The sequence below is a fragment of the Leguminivora glycinivorella genome, chromosome 24 (genome assembly GCF_023078275.1).
Source record: "Leguminivora glycinivorella isolate SPB_JAAS2020 chromosome 24, LegGlyc_1.1, whole genome shotgun sequence".
NCBI classification, from domain to species: domain Eukaryota; kingdom Metazoa; phylum Arthropoda; class Insecta; order Lepidoptera; family Tortricidae; genus Leguminivora; species Leguminivora glycinivorella.
In genome coordinates, this window is record NC_062994.1 from 8163860 (window position 1) to 8181652 (window position 17793).

The 17793-nt window shown below is 39.8% G+C and overlaps 1 protein-coding gene across 1 annotated transcript in view; it reads right to left on the bottom strand.

The window, feature by feature from the left end:
• LOC125238559 (paired amphipathic helix protein Sin3a) overlaps nucleotides 1-17793 on the bottom strand; it is a 66437-nt gene that overhangs the window by 9633 nt on the left and 39011 nt on the right. Inside the window, 8 exon segments of the mRNA XM_048145896.1 lie at nucleotides 1155-1243; nucleotides 2338-2505; nucleotides 4923-5121; nucleotides 6145-6249; nucleotides 7656-7832; nucleotides 8121-8237; nucleotides 14606-14703; nucleotides 16832-17017. Of these exon segments, the coding sequence (XP_048001853.1) occupies nucleotides 1155-1243; nucleotides 2338-2505; nucleotides 4923-5121; nucleotides 6145-6249; nucleotides 7656-7832; nucleotides 8121-8237; nucleotides 14606-14703; nucleotides 16832-17017 (1139 nt within the window).

Here is a 17793-nt window from a genome sequence, read left to right on the forward strand (position 1 = left end):
TATGCCAGGTCGAAACTTCGGAGGCTCATCTGTACTGCAAAACGTACAACGATACACGTGCGAAAATGAAATTCGTAACTCGTGTCGATTTAAAACACTCCCTTCGGTCGTGTCACAGAATATATAATAGTAAAAGTACAGAAGGCTCACTCCTTTGATGTTCACAAAACGCCGCCATTCTAAATTCTTACCTACATTAACAAACGGACCGCACGCGTGCAGACGACATTGAATTCTATTGCGACATTGAATTCTGTGCGCGAACTCGCGGCCGCCGGCATGTACTTGTAGCGCGGCGAAAGGATCGCGGAGTGAGCCGCCCCTGGTCGTGTGTTAATTTATCGCAACTCGTTTCGAACTTCCTTTTTTACGCACTTGTATCGTAATGTCTTATTTCGTATGCAAATTCTTATGTTGACGTGTAAAAGTGCCATTGTGGCCTATTTTGCTAAACCTGACCAGAAATATATGACTATGCGCCATGTTGCGGAACTTTATTAGAACTATTTTTTTCATACTAAACTGAACTGTCATACCATACATCAGACTAACAGCGCCCTCTCGACAACAGTCATATCGTCACTACTTTTAAAAAATCTCGTATCTCACGCTGTTCCTCAAAGTTAAAACGCAGTAAGTCTATATGCATTCCATACTTACTACAATTTTCTTTTCATTGACAGACGAAGATAAAAGTTTTTTTAAAAGTAGTGACGATATATTTCTTTTTTTTTATGGGATAGGAGGCAAACGAGCAGACAGGTCTCCTGATGGTAAGCGATCACCGCCGCCCATGGACACCCGAAACACCAGAGGTGTTGGAGGTGTGTTGCCGGCCTTTAAGATGGATGTACGCTCTCTTCTTGAAGATTTCTGGTTAGTCCGTTTTCACATTATCCGATCCGATATCGGATGTCGGAAGGATTTCAATGGAAAAATTACAAGATTGCGCCTGTGATGTATGGGATATCGGTCCGACATCCGATCGGATAATGTGAAAACGCACTAAGGCTTTAATACCATTTGATGTTTGACATATGAATAGGTAACTCAAAGGCTTATTAGAAATTTCGTACATTTTGAACGGTGCTATTTTAACAACATATTTCCTAAACCTATAATTTATTTAAGTCGAAATGTAAAACGTAACATACCTCTTGTTTCTCCTGTTTAACTGCCTTGTCTTCAGCCGCGGCCTCGGCCGCGGGGCTCCCGGCCGGGCTCGAAGGCTCCTCTTTCTCTTCTGTAAACGGATACATTATTAATATTCTGTGTTATATTATTGTTAATTAAATATTGAGGGACACCATACACAGATCAATCTAGTTCCAAACTAAGCACAGATGTAACCAAAGAGGATCGAGTATTATAGAGAGCTACTGTCAAAGTAAAACGTGTAATCACAGTGCAAAGACTGCCATCTCTCGGCACAAGCTTAAAACTTTTGAACCTCAGTGTTGACAATTTGGCCCCTATTGTTAGCTTGATATGTGTTAACTATCTTATACTTTTAAACGAGCAATTCTTGTATATTTATTTATTTATTTATTTATTTATTTATTTATATATATATTTATTTACACTGACGATCTCGGAAACCGCTCTAACGATTTCGCAGAAATTTGTTATGTGGGGGTTTTTGGGGGTGAAAAATCGGTCTAACTTATCCTTAGGTCCCGGAAAACGCGAATTTTCGAGTTTTCATGCGTTTTTCTTCGCGCGCCATCTCGTGTGCAGTAGTTGTACTGTTAAGACAGAATTCTTTCGGTCGGCGTAAGTACTATTTATTGCAAACACTAGATGGCGACACAGGTCAAGGCTAAAACGAATAGAAAATACACTATTTGAGTTTTAACCATCTAGCCGAGCGTTCCCCAAAGGTGTAACGCCATCTAGGCCACCGTACCTTTTTCTCTATGGCTTTGTGTAAGTTTTTTTTCTTAGACTTTATCCGTCTATACGGAGTTACATATGTCTTTGGCTGTAACATACGGTGGGCCACATCCATACTAATATAAATGGGAAAGTGTGTCTCTGTTTGTGTGTCCATCTTTCACGGCAAAATGGAGTGACGAATTGACGTGATTTTTTACATAGAGATAGTTGAAGGGATGGAGCTTATTGCGACCACGTTCGATGTTTTGTCTTCATGTCACGCTTACGCCTACATTTACAAGTGCCGTATAAATCGAATGTGGTGTGAAGTGATTCGTGATGGGGCCTCAATAAATTCAGTAAGTGACGTATCGGCGCTCCCTACGAGAGTATTCCTTAATGATCCCTTCTGTACAGTATTCTAGTACATACTTAGAATAAAATAATGTAGAATATAACTACCTTCGTCCCTCTCATCATCAGAGAGCGGTTGTCTAGGGTGCGCGAACAAGTCTGGCAGGAAGTGCCTGAGCAGCTGCTTGATGCGTCGTTTCTCCGCTTTCTGTATGCCGGTCTGGCGGCGCGCGTGGTGGATGAGGAGCTCGGCCGCGTCGCGGACCACTTTGATGGCTGGTGACAATAACATTTAGGTCAAAAAGCTGTCTACACAAGCTTGAGAATACATGGATCATAATTCATTTTATTCTAGAAAAATCCTAAGGTAGACTGTTGAACCAATGTGTGACATTATCTGGGTAAAGGGACCTTTTGTCGATGGCGCTTTACGGCGTTATGAGCGTGGTTCGTGTACAAACACGAAGCCGGGGAACGTAAGCGTCATCGACAATAGTAGTAGTAAACTTTTTATTGTACAATTAATAACAAAAAACAGTTATTACAGTAAAGAACAGTACAAAGGCGAATTTATCCCTTTAAGGGATTTATTCCAGTTAACCTTTCGAGTGAATGAGAAGATAAAAAGAGATGAGGGTGACAAATGCAGCAACATGTACAACAAGGTACCAGGAAGACAAATAATTAAATAAATACACACATAATTTATGGCACAAACAGAGACAATAAGGTCAATAACAAAGGACAATAAGGTCTCTTTACCCAGATAACGTCACATTTAATGTTGCTATGAGTGACTGTAATAACAATATCATCTGATAAGTTTAATAAATAACGCCAAAAGTTCTAAAACGGGTATACATAAAGAGTTTCCCTTTATTTTTTGGAGACATCAGTAGGAAGGCAGCATGCGTGTATCACCACAGTGAATCTGTTTTTGCACATCGCATGTGTTTCATCATTGTCTCTTACCACTATTTTATTTCTTGAATTAATATTTTGCATAATTTATTTTTACATTTACGAACAGTTTCATAGACTATTTACTTATTGTAAAAAAACTTTATTGAAGATGCAAACTTTACAAAATGAGCCGAACAAAATTTTTTAAAACAGGTTTGTTCAAAAACGCTGGTGACAGTCGATGCCACAGACTCTAAACATCAAGTACAGATGTAGTGCGAAAAGGGTTTCCTTCGTATTTTTCCGGAAACGATCGTATTTGCCATGCTAGTTCAGTCAATTTTAGTACATCTTGTGCAGAGACCGACTGAAATAGCATGACACGTTCGTACGTTTCCATAACAATACGAAGGCAAATCTTTTCGCACTATATACAGAGTGGGGCCTGTAACAAAGGCGAAGAATTGAACTGTAGGCTATTCTCCTTATACTGAACAACATTTGTTCAGTGACTTTTAAAAATTATAAAGTCTTTAAATTTTTAACTTTTCATACAAAATAAATATTAGCTTCAATGTACGCCATTATTGTTGTCATTGACGTTGTCTGTCACACTTTAGACTTAACAAAATTCGCAATACATTACCTCTTAGATAAAACTTTCAAGGGTGATAAAAATCAAAATACAAGTTATTTTTAAAAGTCGCCGAACAAATGTTGATCAGTATAAGGAGAATAGCCTAGAATTCAATTCTTCGCCTTTGTTACACGCCCCACTCTGTATAATAAAGAGTACTATCGTACAGTATGGCCACTCCCGCTCCCCGCTGAAAGTGCCGCCCACCCCCTCTCGGTTATCTCACAGTTACCGCCTGTCAAAAACGCGAACAGTTGACCTGTCATATTTCACTCATACAAGCATAATACGCGTTCACCTACACGAGCTTAGACTGTGCTAGGAACGCGCCTCTTTCATTTTTAGGGTTCCGTACCAAAAAGGTACAACAGGAACCCTTATGGTGCGACTCTGTCCGTCTGTCTATCCGTCTGTCACATTGTTAAATATCTCTAGACCCTTTAGCACACCTTGTCTTGTCGCGCGCGAGTCCATACATCAAGCGCGATTTCAAGTATGGAGTCGCGGGCGACAAGGTAAGTTGTACTAGAGGGGTAGAACTACTTATGCTATCGATATGAAATTTGAAATAGTTATAAACATTGTGAACCTCTACAACTTGAAGGTATTTTTTATTTTTTATGTGATAGACGTAGGGTTGCAAATAGAAAAAAAAACCAAATGTTTTTTTTTTTTTTCAGAATTATGAAAAAAAAAACCGAGCACCATGGTTTTTTTTCTAAATATGTTTTTTTTTTTTCAGATGAACAAATAATTCGACAATACCGGTTTTTCATGACTTGTAACTTGTTTCAATAACAAAACATACATTTTAATTCGATTAACATTCAGTATACAAACGTTTATTGGGGAATCCCCGATGCTGCGTGCAGCGTGGAGAGGCGGTGGTGTTGCCAACAGTAAATAGTGATAACTACCAACTACAGATTTCGTAAATCGATCGTATAAGACCAGAAATTAAAGTTATTTGATTAAATTCGTTTAATAGTTGACATTAAGTCTAAAAAACCGTATAAAAGTATTAACTGCTTTGCAAATTTTGGGATTTCGTACTTTAGAAAAAAAACATACTCCAGAAAAAAACGGTTTTTTTCATGTTTTTTTTTTCAAGCCAGAAAAAAAACCGTTTTTTTGCAACCCTATATAGACGCACCTTCCTGTCGGCCCTTCAAGTGGTAGTCTACCACGAGATGCGGGCCGGGTTTGCGCGCGGCGTACGCACTCTCCACCTCGTTGTAGAGAGACTTGGACCTCATGGCCTTGAGGTCGTTCTGCTTGAAGTTGATGCCCTGGTGGTCGAGCGACTTCAGGTAGTATTTCTCGTTCTGTTCGCGCCATTGCTTGTTGAAGCCCTGGAGAAACGGATTTGGTATTAATGTTTTTGTATTTATTTGTAGTAAAGAGGAGCGAGTATTATAGAGTTACTGTCAAAGTAAAATGTGTAATCACTGTGCATATACAGTTATATCTCGACACAAGCTTAAAACACTTGACAATTTGGCCCATATTCTTTAGCTTGATATGTGTTAAAATGTCAAATATTTATATTAGCGCCACTAGCCGAGCGTCCCCCAATGGTGTAACGCCATCTAGGCCACCGTACCTATTTCTATATGGTTCTGAGATACGTTTTTTTCTTAAGACTGTAGCTGTCTATACGGAGTTACATATGTCTTTTAAAATTACTAAGCTAATCTAACATTAAGGGGTCAAAATTCTTTTCACTGCCTTTTTTCTGTACCCAGAGACAGTTTAGCATGGGGTGAGATTAAAATTTATAACTTTTAGTGGAAATGATTATAATTTACACCTAGAAAAACCTGCAATAGCACTAAGGAAAGTAAAAGATAATAATAATGACTGACAAGTGGATGTATAATTTCAACTCTAGGCATATTTGTGAGTGTGTTTAGTAAAACGTCTCACTTTGTCGATGTTGTTGCTTATATGAAAAGCCGTAAAATTTCACTTTATCAGTTTATTCATATGCCTCAAAAGATACAAGTTACTTGTTAAATTGTATAATCTCGGCATATTTGTGAGTGTGTTTTGTCAGCATAATCAGTTTATTCATATAAAGATAAAGTGGGTCGTTTTTAACCCCCGACGCAAAAACGACGGGGTGTTATAAGTTTGACGTGTCTGTATGTCCGTCTGTCTGTGTGTGTGTCTGTCTGTGGATCGTAGCTCCCGAACGGATGAACCGATTTAGATTAAGTTTTTTTTTGTCTGAAAGCTGAGTTAGTCGGGAGTGTTCTTAGCCATGTTTCATGAAAATCGGTCTACTATGTCGCAGTCGGGGGTTTTTTCAAAATTTTAATTTTGTGGTTATTTACTGCACACTAACAATTTTTTCGTAAAAAAACAGTAGTTACCTTCTGAGCTTCTCTCCATTCCTCTTCCTTAGCCTTGAGCCGGCGCAACACGACGGGCACGGCCACCACGGGGTTCTTCTTCAGACCCGCTATGATGTCCACCGCCTGTCAACAACATAGACATTTCAGACTACTGATATACGGAGCAGACACTGAAGGCAACAAACAGCATGGGAGAGCGATATTTATAACGACAAGTCGCAAATTTAGATTGCTAGATGGGTGAATCAACTTTTTCTTGTTTGTTAGCGCCATGGTTACAGTATTCTGAGTCACGCTTCTTACGCAAAATTATGCTACTTAAACTATGCAAACATGCATTTTTCTGGTGTTAGCAAGCCCTTTCCTTAATTTGCCACCTACAAACAAGGACTATATGTATGCTTGCATAATTTCAGTACAATAATTTTGCATAAAACCAGCGTGACTCAGGGGACCGTAACCATGGCAATAACAGACAAGAAAAGTTGATTCACCCAGATATTTAAGCCTACTAATGGGCAAAGAAGACTGACTGAAATTAAGATGAAAGTAGTTATTTAGAACACAAGATGGGAACTGAAATATACGAGCACATTTTCAAAGTAATTTTGTTCCCCTTACTAGCATAAATAAAATGGATATACATATTTTCGCCCTGTGCATCCCTTATAACATAAAAGGCTGAATAATTTAAGATAAAAAACATTTAGAAAAAAAAAACGTATAAGCGCTACAGAAAAGCGTTCCTTTTTACCGTTCCTACAGCCATGCTTATAAAGACAGCAAAATATTTACAACATCAAAGAATGTACATAAGAAAAACAATCAAATAAATATAATACCACACAAACCTAACCGGGAGTCGAACCCGACGCAATTTACAGAGTATGATTTATTGTAAAAATACAAATAAATAAGAAAAATGCTAAGGTATATGTATAAAGCTAAGTCAGAATAAAGATATCACCTAAGACGTAAACAAAATGACCAAGAATTATTAACAAATAAATTAAACAACGTTAAACAGAGTGAGCGGAACTTTCAGTTCCAGGCAGCTAAGGCAAAAGGCCGAGCTCCGCGTAGGGCCAAAGGCCCGGAGAATAGTTTAAGTAACTAAAAATCTAGGCGGACGGGCTGAAGGCCCGACGGCGAGGTATAAAACCTAGCGAAGGCCGAAGGCCGAGCTCCACGTAGGGCCAAAGGAGCGTCCCTATGAGGCGCGCTGGCACTGGCGGACAGGGAAGTTGAAGCCAATAGGTTGTCTTGAGAAGCTCACGTCAGCTACGCTCAAAGTATACATGAAAGGTTCTGTTTACATCTTAGGTAGATTTAGCCCTACATATAATCATGCTAAGAGCTTGTCGCTCTTACCACCTTCTCGCCGTAAAGGCGAGCGCCCTCTGGTGGATGGTCGCCGAGGCAGTGACGATAATATCAGACTACAGCGGTTAAAGTAAGTGTATACTTTGTTTACATCTTAGGTACGTTTAGCCCTACGTATAATCATGCTAAGAGCTTGTCGCTCGTACCACCTTCTCGCCGTAGATGCGGCGCAGCGCCCTCTGGTGGATGGTGGCGGAGTGGCCGCCGAGGCAGTCGTCCAGGCGGTACTTGGCCGCGTCGTCGGCCGTCATGCGCGACAGCTTCTTCTGCACGCCCTCGAGGACGCGGATGGTGGCAGCGTTGGTTTCTATTACCACGTCCAGCTGGAAAATATAATACAATTAGTAAAGTAATAAGAGAAGCGCTGGTAGCCTAGGGGTAACTGCGTGCGATTTTCGTTCCGGAAGTCGCGGGTTCGAACCCCGGCTCGCACCAATGAGTTTTTCAGAATTTATGTGCGAAATTTCATGCTAGATGTCACTTAACTATGCCTATACAAATAACACGCATTTACTGATGTATGGAGTTACAACTCTTCCCTTACTTATTCCTCTGTGGTTGTAACACTTTATTACATTATTTTTAACTATTTACAAATTTTTGACACTTACCTCAAATCTTTCATCTTCGCACCGGTAGATGTACTCTTCATACTGCGTCTTGCGTGACGTCACGAAGGTCGAGTCCTCACTCCACGTAGGGAAGGATACCCAAGTATCGTTCAGCACCTGAAAGTAGATTATATCTAGAGAACTGTATAACTTGTGTGGAGGGGTGTGTAAAGGTGGGGACATCAGTAGGAAGGCAGCATGCGTTCGTTCAACAGTGTGTGTTCTGAGTTTGCACATCGCATGGGTTTCATCATTTTAGTACCTAATATATGTGTAATAAAAAAGCGCTGGTGGCCAAGCGGTAAGAGCGTGCGACTCCCAATAGCGGGTTCAAACTTCGAACCCCGGCTCGTACCAATGAGTTTTTCGGAACTTATGTGCGAAATGTCGGTAGTGACCCTGCCCTGCCTGCTACACCGCGGTCCCGGGTTCCAATCCCGGTAAGGGCATTTCTTTCTGTAATGAGCACAGATATTTGTTCCTGAGTCATGGATGTTTTCTATGCATATAAGTATTTATATATTATATATGTAATCGTTGTCTGAGTACCCACGACACAAGCCTTCTTGAGCTTACCGTAAGAATGACCTACAATATTTATTTATTTCATATTTTGCCAGTTGCTTTTCGGTGAAGGGAAACATGGTGAGGAAACCGGACTAATTCCAATAAGGCCAAGTTACCCATCGGGTGGGAAGGTGGCAGTCGCTTTCGTAAAACTAGTGCCTATGCCAAATCTAATTACTTGGCAAAGAGGACCCCAGGCTCACATGAGCCGTGGCAAATGCCGGGATAACGCAAGGAGGATGATGAGTACTATATGTCATATGTGTAATATTAGGCTGTGGAAACCAATAGCATTTAACCTGTTTGCCGTGCTCAGTTTGCAAGTCAAGGTATTATAGATGCATACGTGCCATAATGTACCCACAACCTTAACATTTAAGCAATAAAGTCGTGTATAGATATTATATTGGCACTTTTTCCGCATCTATATTTAATGCCTTGACTGTAAAGTTCCATTACTATTTAAAAACGCATCTTTGGCCGATACGCAGACTTTTAATATTAAAATAATTACTACAAACCTTAATCCATACTATCCATACTAATATTATAAATGGGAAAGTGTGTGTGTCTGTTTGTTTGTCCGTCTTTCACTGCAAAACGGAGCGACGAATTGACATGATTTTTTAAGTGGAGATAGTTGAAGGGACGGAGAATTACATAGGCCGCTTTTTGTCTCTTTCTAACGCTCCACTTCCCTAAAATAGGGGGTGAAAATTGTATAGAGCATTCCACAATTTTCGACTTTAACGCGAGCGAAGCCGCGCGAAAACGCTAGTTTTAACTAAAACGTAAAGCTGTATACGTAATGAATGTTTTTCAGAGTTTTATGACGCCACAAGTTATAAAAATAAAGTTCTATAATTAGACTGGGTAATTTGGGACGGACCGAGGGCGGGTCTAAATCGGTTGTTGTGTAAAGATGTCGTAAGTTGACGAAAACGCGTGTAAATATAAATAGGCTATTAATCAGTGTTCTGTTCAGTTGTACCTAGTTCAATTTATAAACCATGTGTGTAAATTGGTTGAATATTAACGATACATATTTAATGCTAATGATAACGGGGAAAAATCAGGCAGTATAAAGTTTCATTGAGAATCGTTTGGTAATTTTGAAGTCATAGTGAATTGTCTCTCTATATATGACTGGAAATTTGTAAGGACATGCATACCCATTATTATACTGTATAGTTAAAATCAAATGTAGCGGATCAAATAATGCTCCAGAACTAACTCCTATTCTGCAACCGCATAGATAAAAAAAATAATTGAAATCGGACAATGGGTGTTGGAGTAATCGGTGAACATAAAAAAAACAAAACTCTTCTTTTTTTGGGTTAAAGAAGTCGGTTAGAAAGTCGGTAAGAAAATTAATTAAACTTTGATATGAAACCGCAAACAGATATAGCTGATATCAGGGGCCCGTTTCTCGAAAGGTACAAGCCTTGTATTACAAGTGCGCGAACTGTCAAATCGTTTGGGTTGTCATGGAAACACACTTGTAATACAAGACTTGTACCTTTCGAGAAACGGGCCCCGATGTCCAAAGTAACTTTTCTAAATATAGCTGATAAAAGTTACTCTTCAGGACGTCAGATACTTCTGGTGCGTGGTTTCATCCGCTACTATTGATGCTGACTAGGGTTTGCTCCCGGGAAATACCGGTACCGAAAGTACCGGGAATTCCCGGGATTTTTGGCCGAGCAAAGAACCGGGAAATCAACTTGAAAAATCCCGGGATTTTCGGTACTTTCGGGACTGGTCTAATTTTTTCGCTTTTTCAAATATAACAACATATTTTTTGGCATTTTACATCTTTTATTATTATATTTCCATAACCAAACCGCACCGGCTTCGCACGGCGTATTATTTTATCTGCCTTTTTTATTACAATGAATTGGGAGTCGGAAGAGCAAGCAAAAAGTCCTGAAGAATTCCGCCTAAACCATAGGCACCAATGTGACCAATGGTTACCGTTGCAATACATTGTTCCGATTAAGCGATGTGCCATTACTGGGAGATATTTAATCGCTTAGTAAAAGAAATAAGACAAATACTATTAAAGAAATATAATAATTGATTATAGACCGGCAGTAAAACCTCACAAATTTTCCCCAAACATGTAATTTGAAGCAAAGAATGTAAACTAAAGGAAGCAAAACATTTGAGATGGTGCACTATTTTTTTGCTAGGCAGAGGGAACGTTCTCGAGAAAATTAGTCATTTTCTGGAAATGACTGTGGAATACCGTAATACCACATTATATGTAAACATTTTTTTAAAGTTAAGCGTGTTTATAACAGCTATCCTTAAAAGTTAGACATAACTCATAAGCCATCCCCGACTTATTTTCTAGATTTACATTTATGTATAAGAGCGACAATTCCACCATACATTATTTTGTTAAAAGTCAATCGGTACGTACGGGCAGGGTTTTCGATTGAAACTCTTAAGCAGCGTGATTTTTACCGACCGATTTTAGCACATGTCGTCATGTTTTAATAATCAATTTATAATAACATATAAACAATTTATAATAACATAAAAACCGAGGGTATCGCGGTGGCCACTGGCTAGCCCCACTAGCCAGGCTCAGTAGTTGAGTTTTGTATTTTTGGTGAAGGTTTGTTATATGAATTTGTGTATTTATTTTTTCTCTCGCAATCTCATTTCTCATTTGACTCATTTCTCTGCATGTTATAAAACTGTGTTCGCGAATTTTTCGATAGACTCAAAAACTATTAAACGGATGTTTATGCGTTTTTCACATATGTATGAATAGTGATTCTTGAGGAATGATTAAGGTTTTGTTATTATAAATTGATTATTAAAACATGACATGTGCTAAAATCGGTCGGTAAAAATCACGCTGCTTAAGAGCTTCAATCGAAAACCCTGCCCGTACGTACCGATCGACTTATAACAAAATAATGTATGGTGGAATTGTCGCTCTTATACATAAATGTAGATCTAGAAAAAAAGTCGGGGATGGCTTATGAGTTATGTCTAACTTTTAAGGATAGCTGTTATAAACATGCTTAACTTTTAAAAAATGTTTACATATAATGTGGTATTACGGTATTCCACAGAAATTTCCAGAAAATGACAAATTTTCTCGAGAACGTTCTCTCTGCCTAGCAAAAAAATAGTAAAGGTTTTGCTTCCTTTAGTTTACATTCTTTGCTTCAAATTACATGTTTGGGGAAAATTTGTGAGGTTTTACTGCCGGTCTATAATCAATTATTACATTTCTTTAATAGTATTTGTCTTATTTCTTTTACTAAGCGATTAAATATCTCCCAGAAATGGCAGATCGCTTAATCGGAGCAATGTATTGCAACGGTAAACATTGGTGCCTATGGTTTAGGCGGAATTCTTCAGGATTTTTTGCTTGCTCTTCCGACTCCCAATTCATTGTAATAAAAAAAGGCAGATAAAATAATACGCCGAGCGAAGCCGGTGCGGTTTGGTTATGGAAATATAATAATAAAAGATGTAAAATGCCAAAAAATATGTTGTTATATTTGAAAAAGCGAAAAAATTTGACCAGTCCCGAAAGTACCGAAAATCCCGGGAAATCCCGGTTCCACATTGCTCCGGTACCGAAAATCCCGGTTCTTTAAAACAGTACCGGTACTGCAATCCCTAATGCTGACTGAATTCTCTATGCATAATTTTTAAGAAAAAAAAAACCGCCTTCCTTTGGGGTTCTGGTGATAAATACTTTCAAATGTTGGATTATGTTATCAATTATATCTCCGTCATTTCTGAACAAATTTTGAAATTTGGATGATTCTGAAGTACTTACAGATAAGAATGATTATTAGAACGGAACTCTAACCAGGGGCGGCTCACTCTTCATCAGCAGTTCCACTGCACCAAATGTCACTGTTCTGGACGTAAGTGCATGCTGTTCTTATAAAAATACCAAAGTCACTATAAGTGTGCCGTTCATATTTGAGGAGTTCCGTTCTGACTGTCATCAGCAGTTCCACTGCACCAAATGTCACTGTTCTGGACGTAAGTGCATGCTGTTCTTATAAAAATACCAAAGTCACTATAAGTGTGCCGTTCAGATTTGAGGAGTTCCATTCTGACCATCATCAGGAGTTCCACTGCACCAAATGTCACTGTTCCGTACGTAAATGCATGCTGTTCCTTTAAAAACACAAAAATCACCATATGTATGCCTTTCAGATTTGAGGAGTTCCCTCGATTTCTCCAGGATCCCATCATCAGAACTGGGTTCTGAGAAAAATGGGACCAATCTGTATACATATACATTGAATAAAAAAAATTTTTTTTTCAAAATCGGTCCAGTAACGACGGAGATATCGAGAAACAAACATATAAAAAAAAAAAAAAATACAGACGAATTGAAAACCCCTTCCTTTGAGATTTGGAAGGCGGTTAAAAATCGAGGCGAATCGCTATAAAGTTATATAAAAACAAGCTACTCTTCAATGAACTTTCGTTTGGGACCGTGGGCGGGTCTAAATCGGTTGTTTATGTATAAATGTCGTAACGAAGTTTGTAACGAGGGGTGAAGGTCGGTATCGATCCGTTGTGTAACGTGGGACTTGGGCCATTGGGACCGTTTTGCAGTTTGGAAACTTGACTTGATCGTGATTCGTAACGTTACGTAACATTTCTCAAGATCAAATTATTTCAAGAGTATATTATCGTCCCTTTATAGGGCACTGGTTTTAAAACAATAAGCACTGTAAGATTATCTTTTTAGGGTTCCGTAGTCAACTAGGAACCCTTATAGTTTCGCCATGTCTGTCCGTCCGTCCGTTAGCGGATAATTTCAATGAGCGTTAGCACTAGAAAGCCGAAATTTGGTACCAATATGTATATCAACCAACAAAGTGGATTTAATTTCAACCCTAACGTGTGATATATTGTTGGATAGGTATTTAAAAATGAATAGGGGTTTACCACAATCATCTTTTTAATATTGTTAATATTTCAGAAATAATCGCTACAAAAGTTAAAAAGAAATATGTCCATTCTCACTTTTGAACCATAAGTTTAAAAAATTAAAATTTTGAAAAAACCCCCGACCGCAACATAGTAGACCGATTTTCATGAAACATGGCTAAGAACACTCCCGACTAACTCAGCTTTCAGACAAAAAAAAACGGGAGCTACGATGACAGAGACATACACAGACAGACACGTCAAACTTATAACACCCCGTCGTTTTTGAAAAAAAATGGCCGGATTTTATATTTTTTCTTGTACATAATTTTTAGGTCTACAGGACTGCGATGCGGCTTAAATGCATGATTTTGTTGAGTCTTGCCCGTTGAAGGTTACGTCACATTTAGCAGTGCGTTACGCAGCGTCGTGTTTGCCCGGTATATTTATCTGTGTCAGCAACGTAGAGGTATCAGGCCGTTATAAACAGTTGTAAATCTTATCATGAACTTACATCATGCGTGCAATCTCATCTCGGTAACGTTATTCTTGCGAACATTTCATACAAACTTTCTTGACACTTTTTACGTTATGAATAATGTTTGCGTCCACGTGCAAGTGCAGAAACAAAGAAGTTCGAAACGAGTGGCGATAAATTAAAGCACGACCGAAGGGAGTGTTTTAAATCGACACGAGAACATATTTCCTTTTCGCAAGTGTATCGTACGAAGTTTTTCAGTACAGATAGCCCTTTGATGTTTCGACCTGACAAAATTGACTGGGATAAAAAGACACCATCTGCAGGCCTAGCACATGATTGCCGCGAGTATGTCGCCACGTGATGGATCACACGTCTTCTTCTGTATTAATGGCATAAGGACGGGTAGTCTATCTCGCGACGAAACTGCTGTACTGCATAAGGACGGGTAGTCTATCTCGCGGCGATACTGCTGTAGTGAAAAGTGTATAGTATATATATGTAGTGTGGTAGTTACCTCCTTGCAGAGCGGCGTGCGGCCCGAGCAACGGCGCGCAGCGGCCTCGCGCGGTAGCGCGCAATACGACGTGCCCAGACGCTTGCACGTCGACAGATCTATAAACAAACATGCATTTTAGTTATTATGTCCAAATAGTAACTACGCTACTACTAAACAATGGAAGAATAAAGAAACTTCCGTTCATTGGCAATTGACAATATTTCATATTTTTGAGTACTACTTTTTATTGTTTGGTTTGAAAGAACTCAATACTAAAATATACACGTATTTTTTTATTTTTCCAAAAACTGCTATTTTAATGAGAAATTCCCTTTTTATTACTGCTTCGAGCAGAAAGAGCGTAAGTTACAAACGTCAAGACACAGCTTCGTGACGTCACATGGGTTTTTTCATACACCTAAGAAAACGACAAAATCATTCCTAAAAAAAAAGTTTTAACAGTCAGCTTAAACAGTCTGGTATGTCTGACTGTCAAGTGTCACTGTCAACCACTAGTGAATGACTACGAATCATAGAATAAGCCATGATTTTTTTAATATCTTTGCTACGAACTGTGATAAGTTTCACTGTCAAACTCAAGTGACATCCCAACTGGAAGATTTTTTTGATATAGTGGCAGCTCTAAATCAGCTATTTGACGTCACTTCCCCTTTAAACTATTTTTAAGATTTTTTATACTAAAAATGCGGAAAAAAAATTAAAAAAATGATTTATGTGATCTACAAGCGTATATCTCGAAATGGTTTTCGATTTAGGGACATTGAAAATTTTGAAACGCTGTCAATTCGGGACCACTTGAGACTGACTGCCGCGATATTTTTCAAATGATTTCGAAATATTTTAGAATTTAGAATAGAAGAGACGTCAGTTGTCTGTCAAGTCTGTTATACTTATAATCAGTGATCGGAACTATGCGAGTAAAACTTTAACAAACCCTTAGAGCTGGCATAAATTTAAAATAAAACCAAGATTATTATTTACAGATCAGTGTTAAATTTGATTCTATACCTGAATCCATTATTTCTAATACATTACTACAAGGATATTAATATTTTCATGGCTGTCTCTAAAATGTCCACTTAGCAAGTTTTGTTAAAGTTTTACTCCCATAGTTCCGATCACAGCTTATAATATAACTTTGCCTAATAGACCAATATGAGATAACCACTCCCGCTTACGCGCATAGCTTGACATGCCGCAGCCATTGTCATACCCTTGTTATCGTAACTTACCTATATCAAGCGCAGCGTCGCCCTGCGGCCTGTCATGGCGCAGCTAAGCGCCGAGCGGGTCAATAGGATAGTAACGCACTGACGGCTTGATATCCGCTCTCGTTGAAGCGTATCGCTTGACATGCCGCAGCCATTGTCATTGCCGCAACCTTTGTTATAATAACTTACCTATATCAAGCGCAGCGTCGCTCTGCGGCCTGTCATGGCGCAGCTGAGCGCCGAGCGGTCCAATGGGCTCGAAGCGCAAGATCGCCTTGTTATCCGCTCTCGCTCCCGCTTACGCGTATCGCTTGACATGCCGCAGCCATTGTCATACCCTTGTTATCGTAACTTACCTATATCAAGCGCAGCGTCGCCCTGCGGCCTGTCATGGCGCAGCTGAGCGCCGAGCGGTCCAATGGGCTCGAAGCGCAAGATCGCCTTGTTATCCGCTCTCGCTCCCGCTTACGCGTATCGCTTGACATGCCGCAGCCATTGTCATACCCTTGTTATTGTAACTTACCTATATCAAGCGCAGCGTCGCCCTGCGGCCTGTCATGGCGCAGCTGAGCGCCGAGCGGTCCAATGGGCTCGAAGCGCAAGATCGCCTTGTTATCCGCTCTCGCTTACGCGTATCGCTTGACATGCCGCAGCCATTGTCATACCCTTGTTATCGTAACTTACCTATATCAAGCGCAGCGTCGCCCTGCGGCCTGTCATGGCGCAGCTGAGCGCCGAGCGGTCCAATGGGCTCGAAGCGCAAGATCGCCTTGTTATCCGCTCTCGCTCCCGCTTACGCGTATCGCTTGACATGCCGCAGCCATTGTCATACCCTTGTTATTGTAACTTACCTATATCAAGCGCAGCGTCGCCCTGCGGCCTGTCATGGCGCAGCTGAGCGCCGAGCGGTCCAATGGGCTCGAAGCGCAAGATCGCCTTGTTATCCGCTCTCGCTTACGCGTATCGCTTGACATGCCGCAGCCATTGTCATACCCTTGTTATCGTAACTTACCTATATCAAGCGCAGCGTCGCCCTGCGGCCTGTCATGGCGCAGCTGAGCGCCGAGCGGTCCAATGGGCTCGTAGCGCACGGACGCCTTGTTGTCCAGCGAGCGCTCGCGGTCTGCCCGCTCACGCTCCCGCTCGCGATCGTAGCCCAGCAGGCTGTTGCTGGACATGCCGTAGCTGTTGTTGTAACCTGAGAATATAAAGTTGGGGTAAATAAAATTGCCTCTAACCAGCGTCTCTAAGGCGTAACCAGCTGGTCGTGCCAGCGTGCCGCCTCGCAAAAACTAGAAAGTCTGTGCATGTAATGGGTATCAGACTTTACAATATACTGCATGATGACATAAAGCAAGCTTCTAGCGATGCAATATTTGTCCGCAAACTAAAATCTATCCTACTCGAAATGGCTTGCTATACTTTGGATGAGTTCCTTGATACCTACGAGTCATTGACTGGATCGTGTACCTACTAATGTAATATGTGTGTCTGCATTACTTAGAATACCCAATGTGAAATGTGATTTTTTTTTCTAAATAATCATTGTATGTAAATAATTGACGAGTAAATGTGAATATTTTACCAATAAACATCTATATCTATATCTCTCAAGTACACGAATTAACAGTAAAATTATAATGTCACACGACAAGCCAGCAGCGTGCCATTTCTTTAAAAAATCTGTATTCTACAAACATACACATCAGTGTGCTAACATCTTGTACAGCGGATTGCATGTTTTTGAAGTTATACGAAGAAATTGAAGATATAGTGTGTCTTGTACAGGTCGATTCATCAAAGTTGGCATAAATGGAATGAACAAAACTGATTGTATGAGTGACACCTGTATTTATTGGTTACTCTATCACACACATAGATAGATAGATTTTTATTGGTATTAATCATACACTGTCAGTTTACAATCATATTACAATTATATTTTCATTCACTCATTCGTTTCATTCCTGCCAA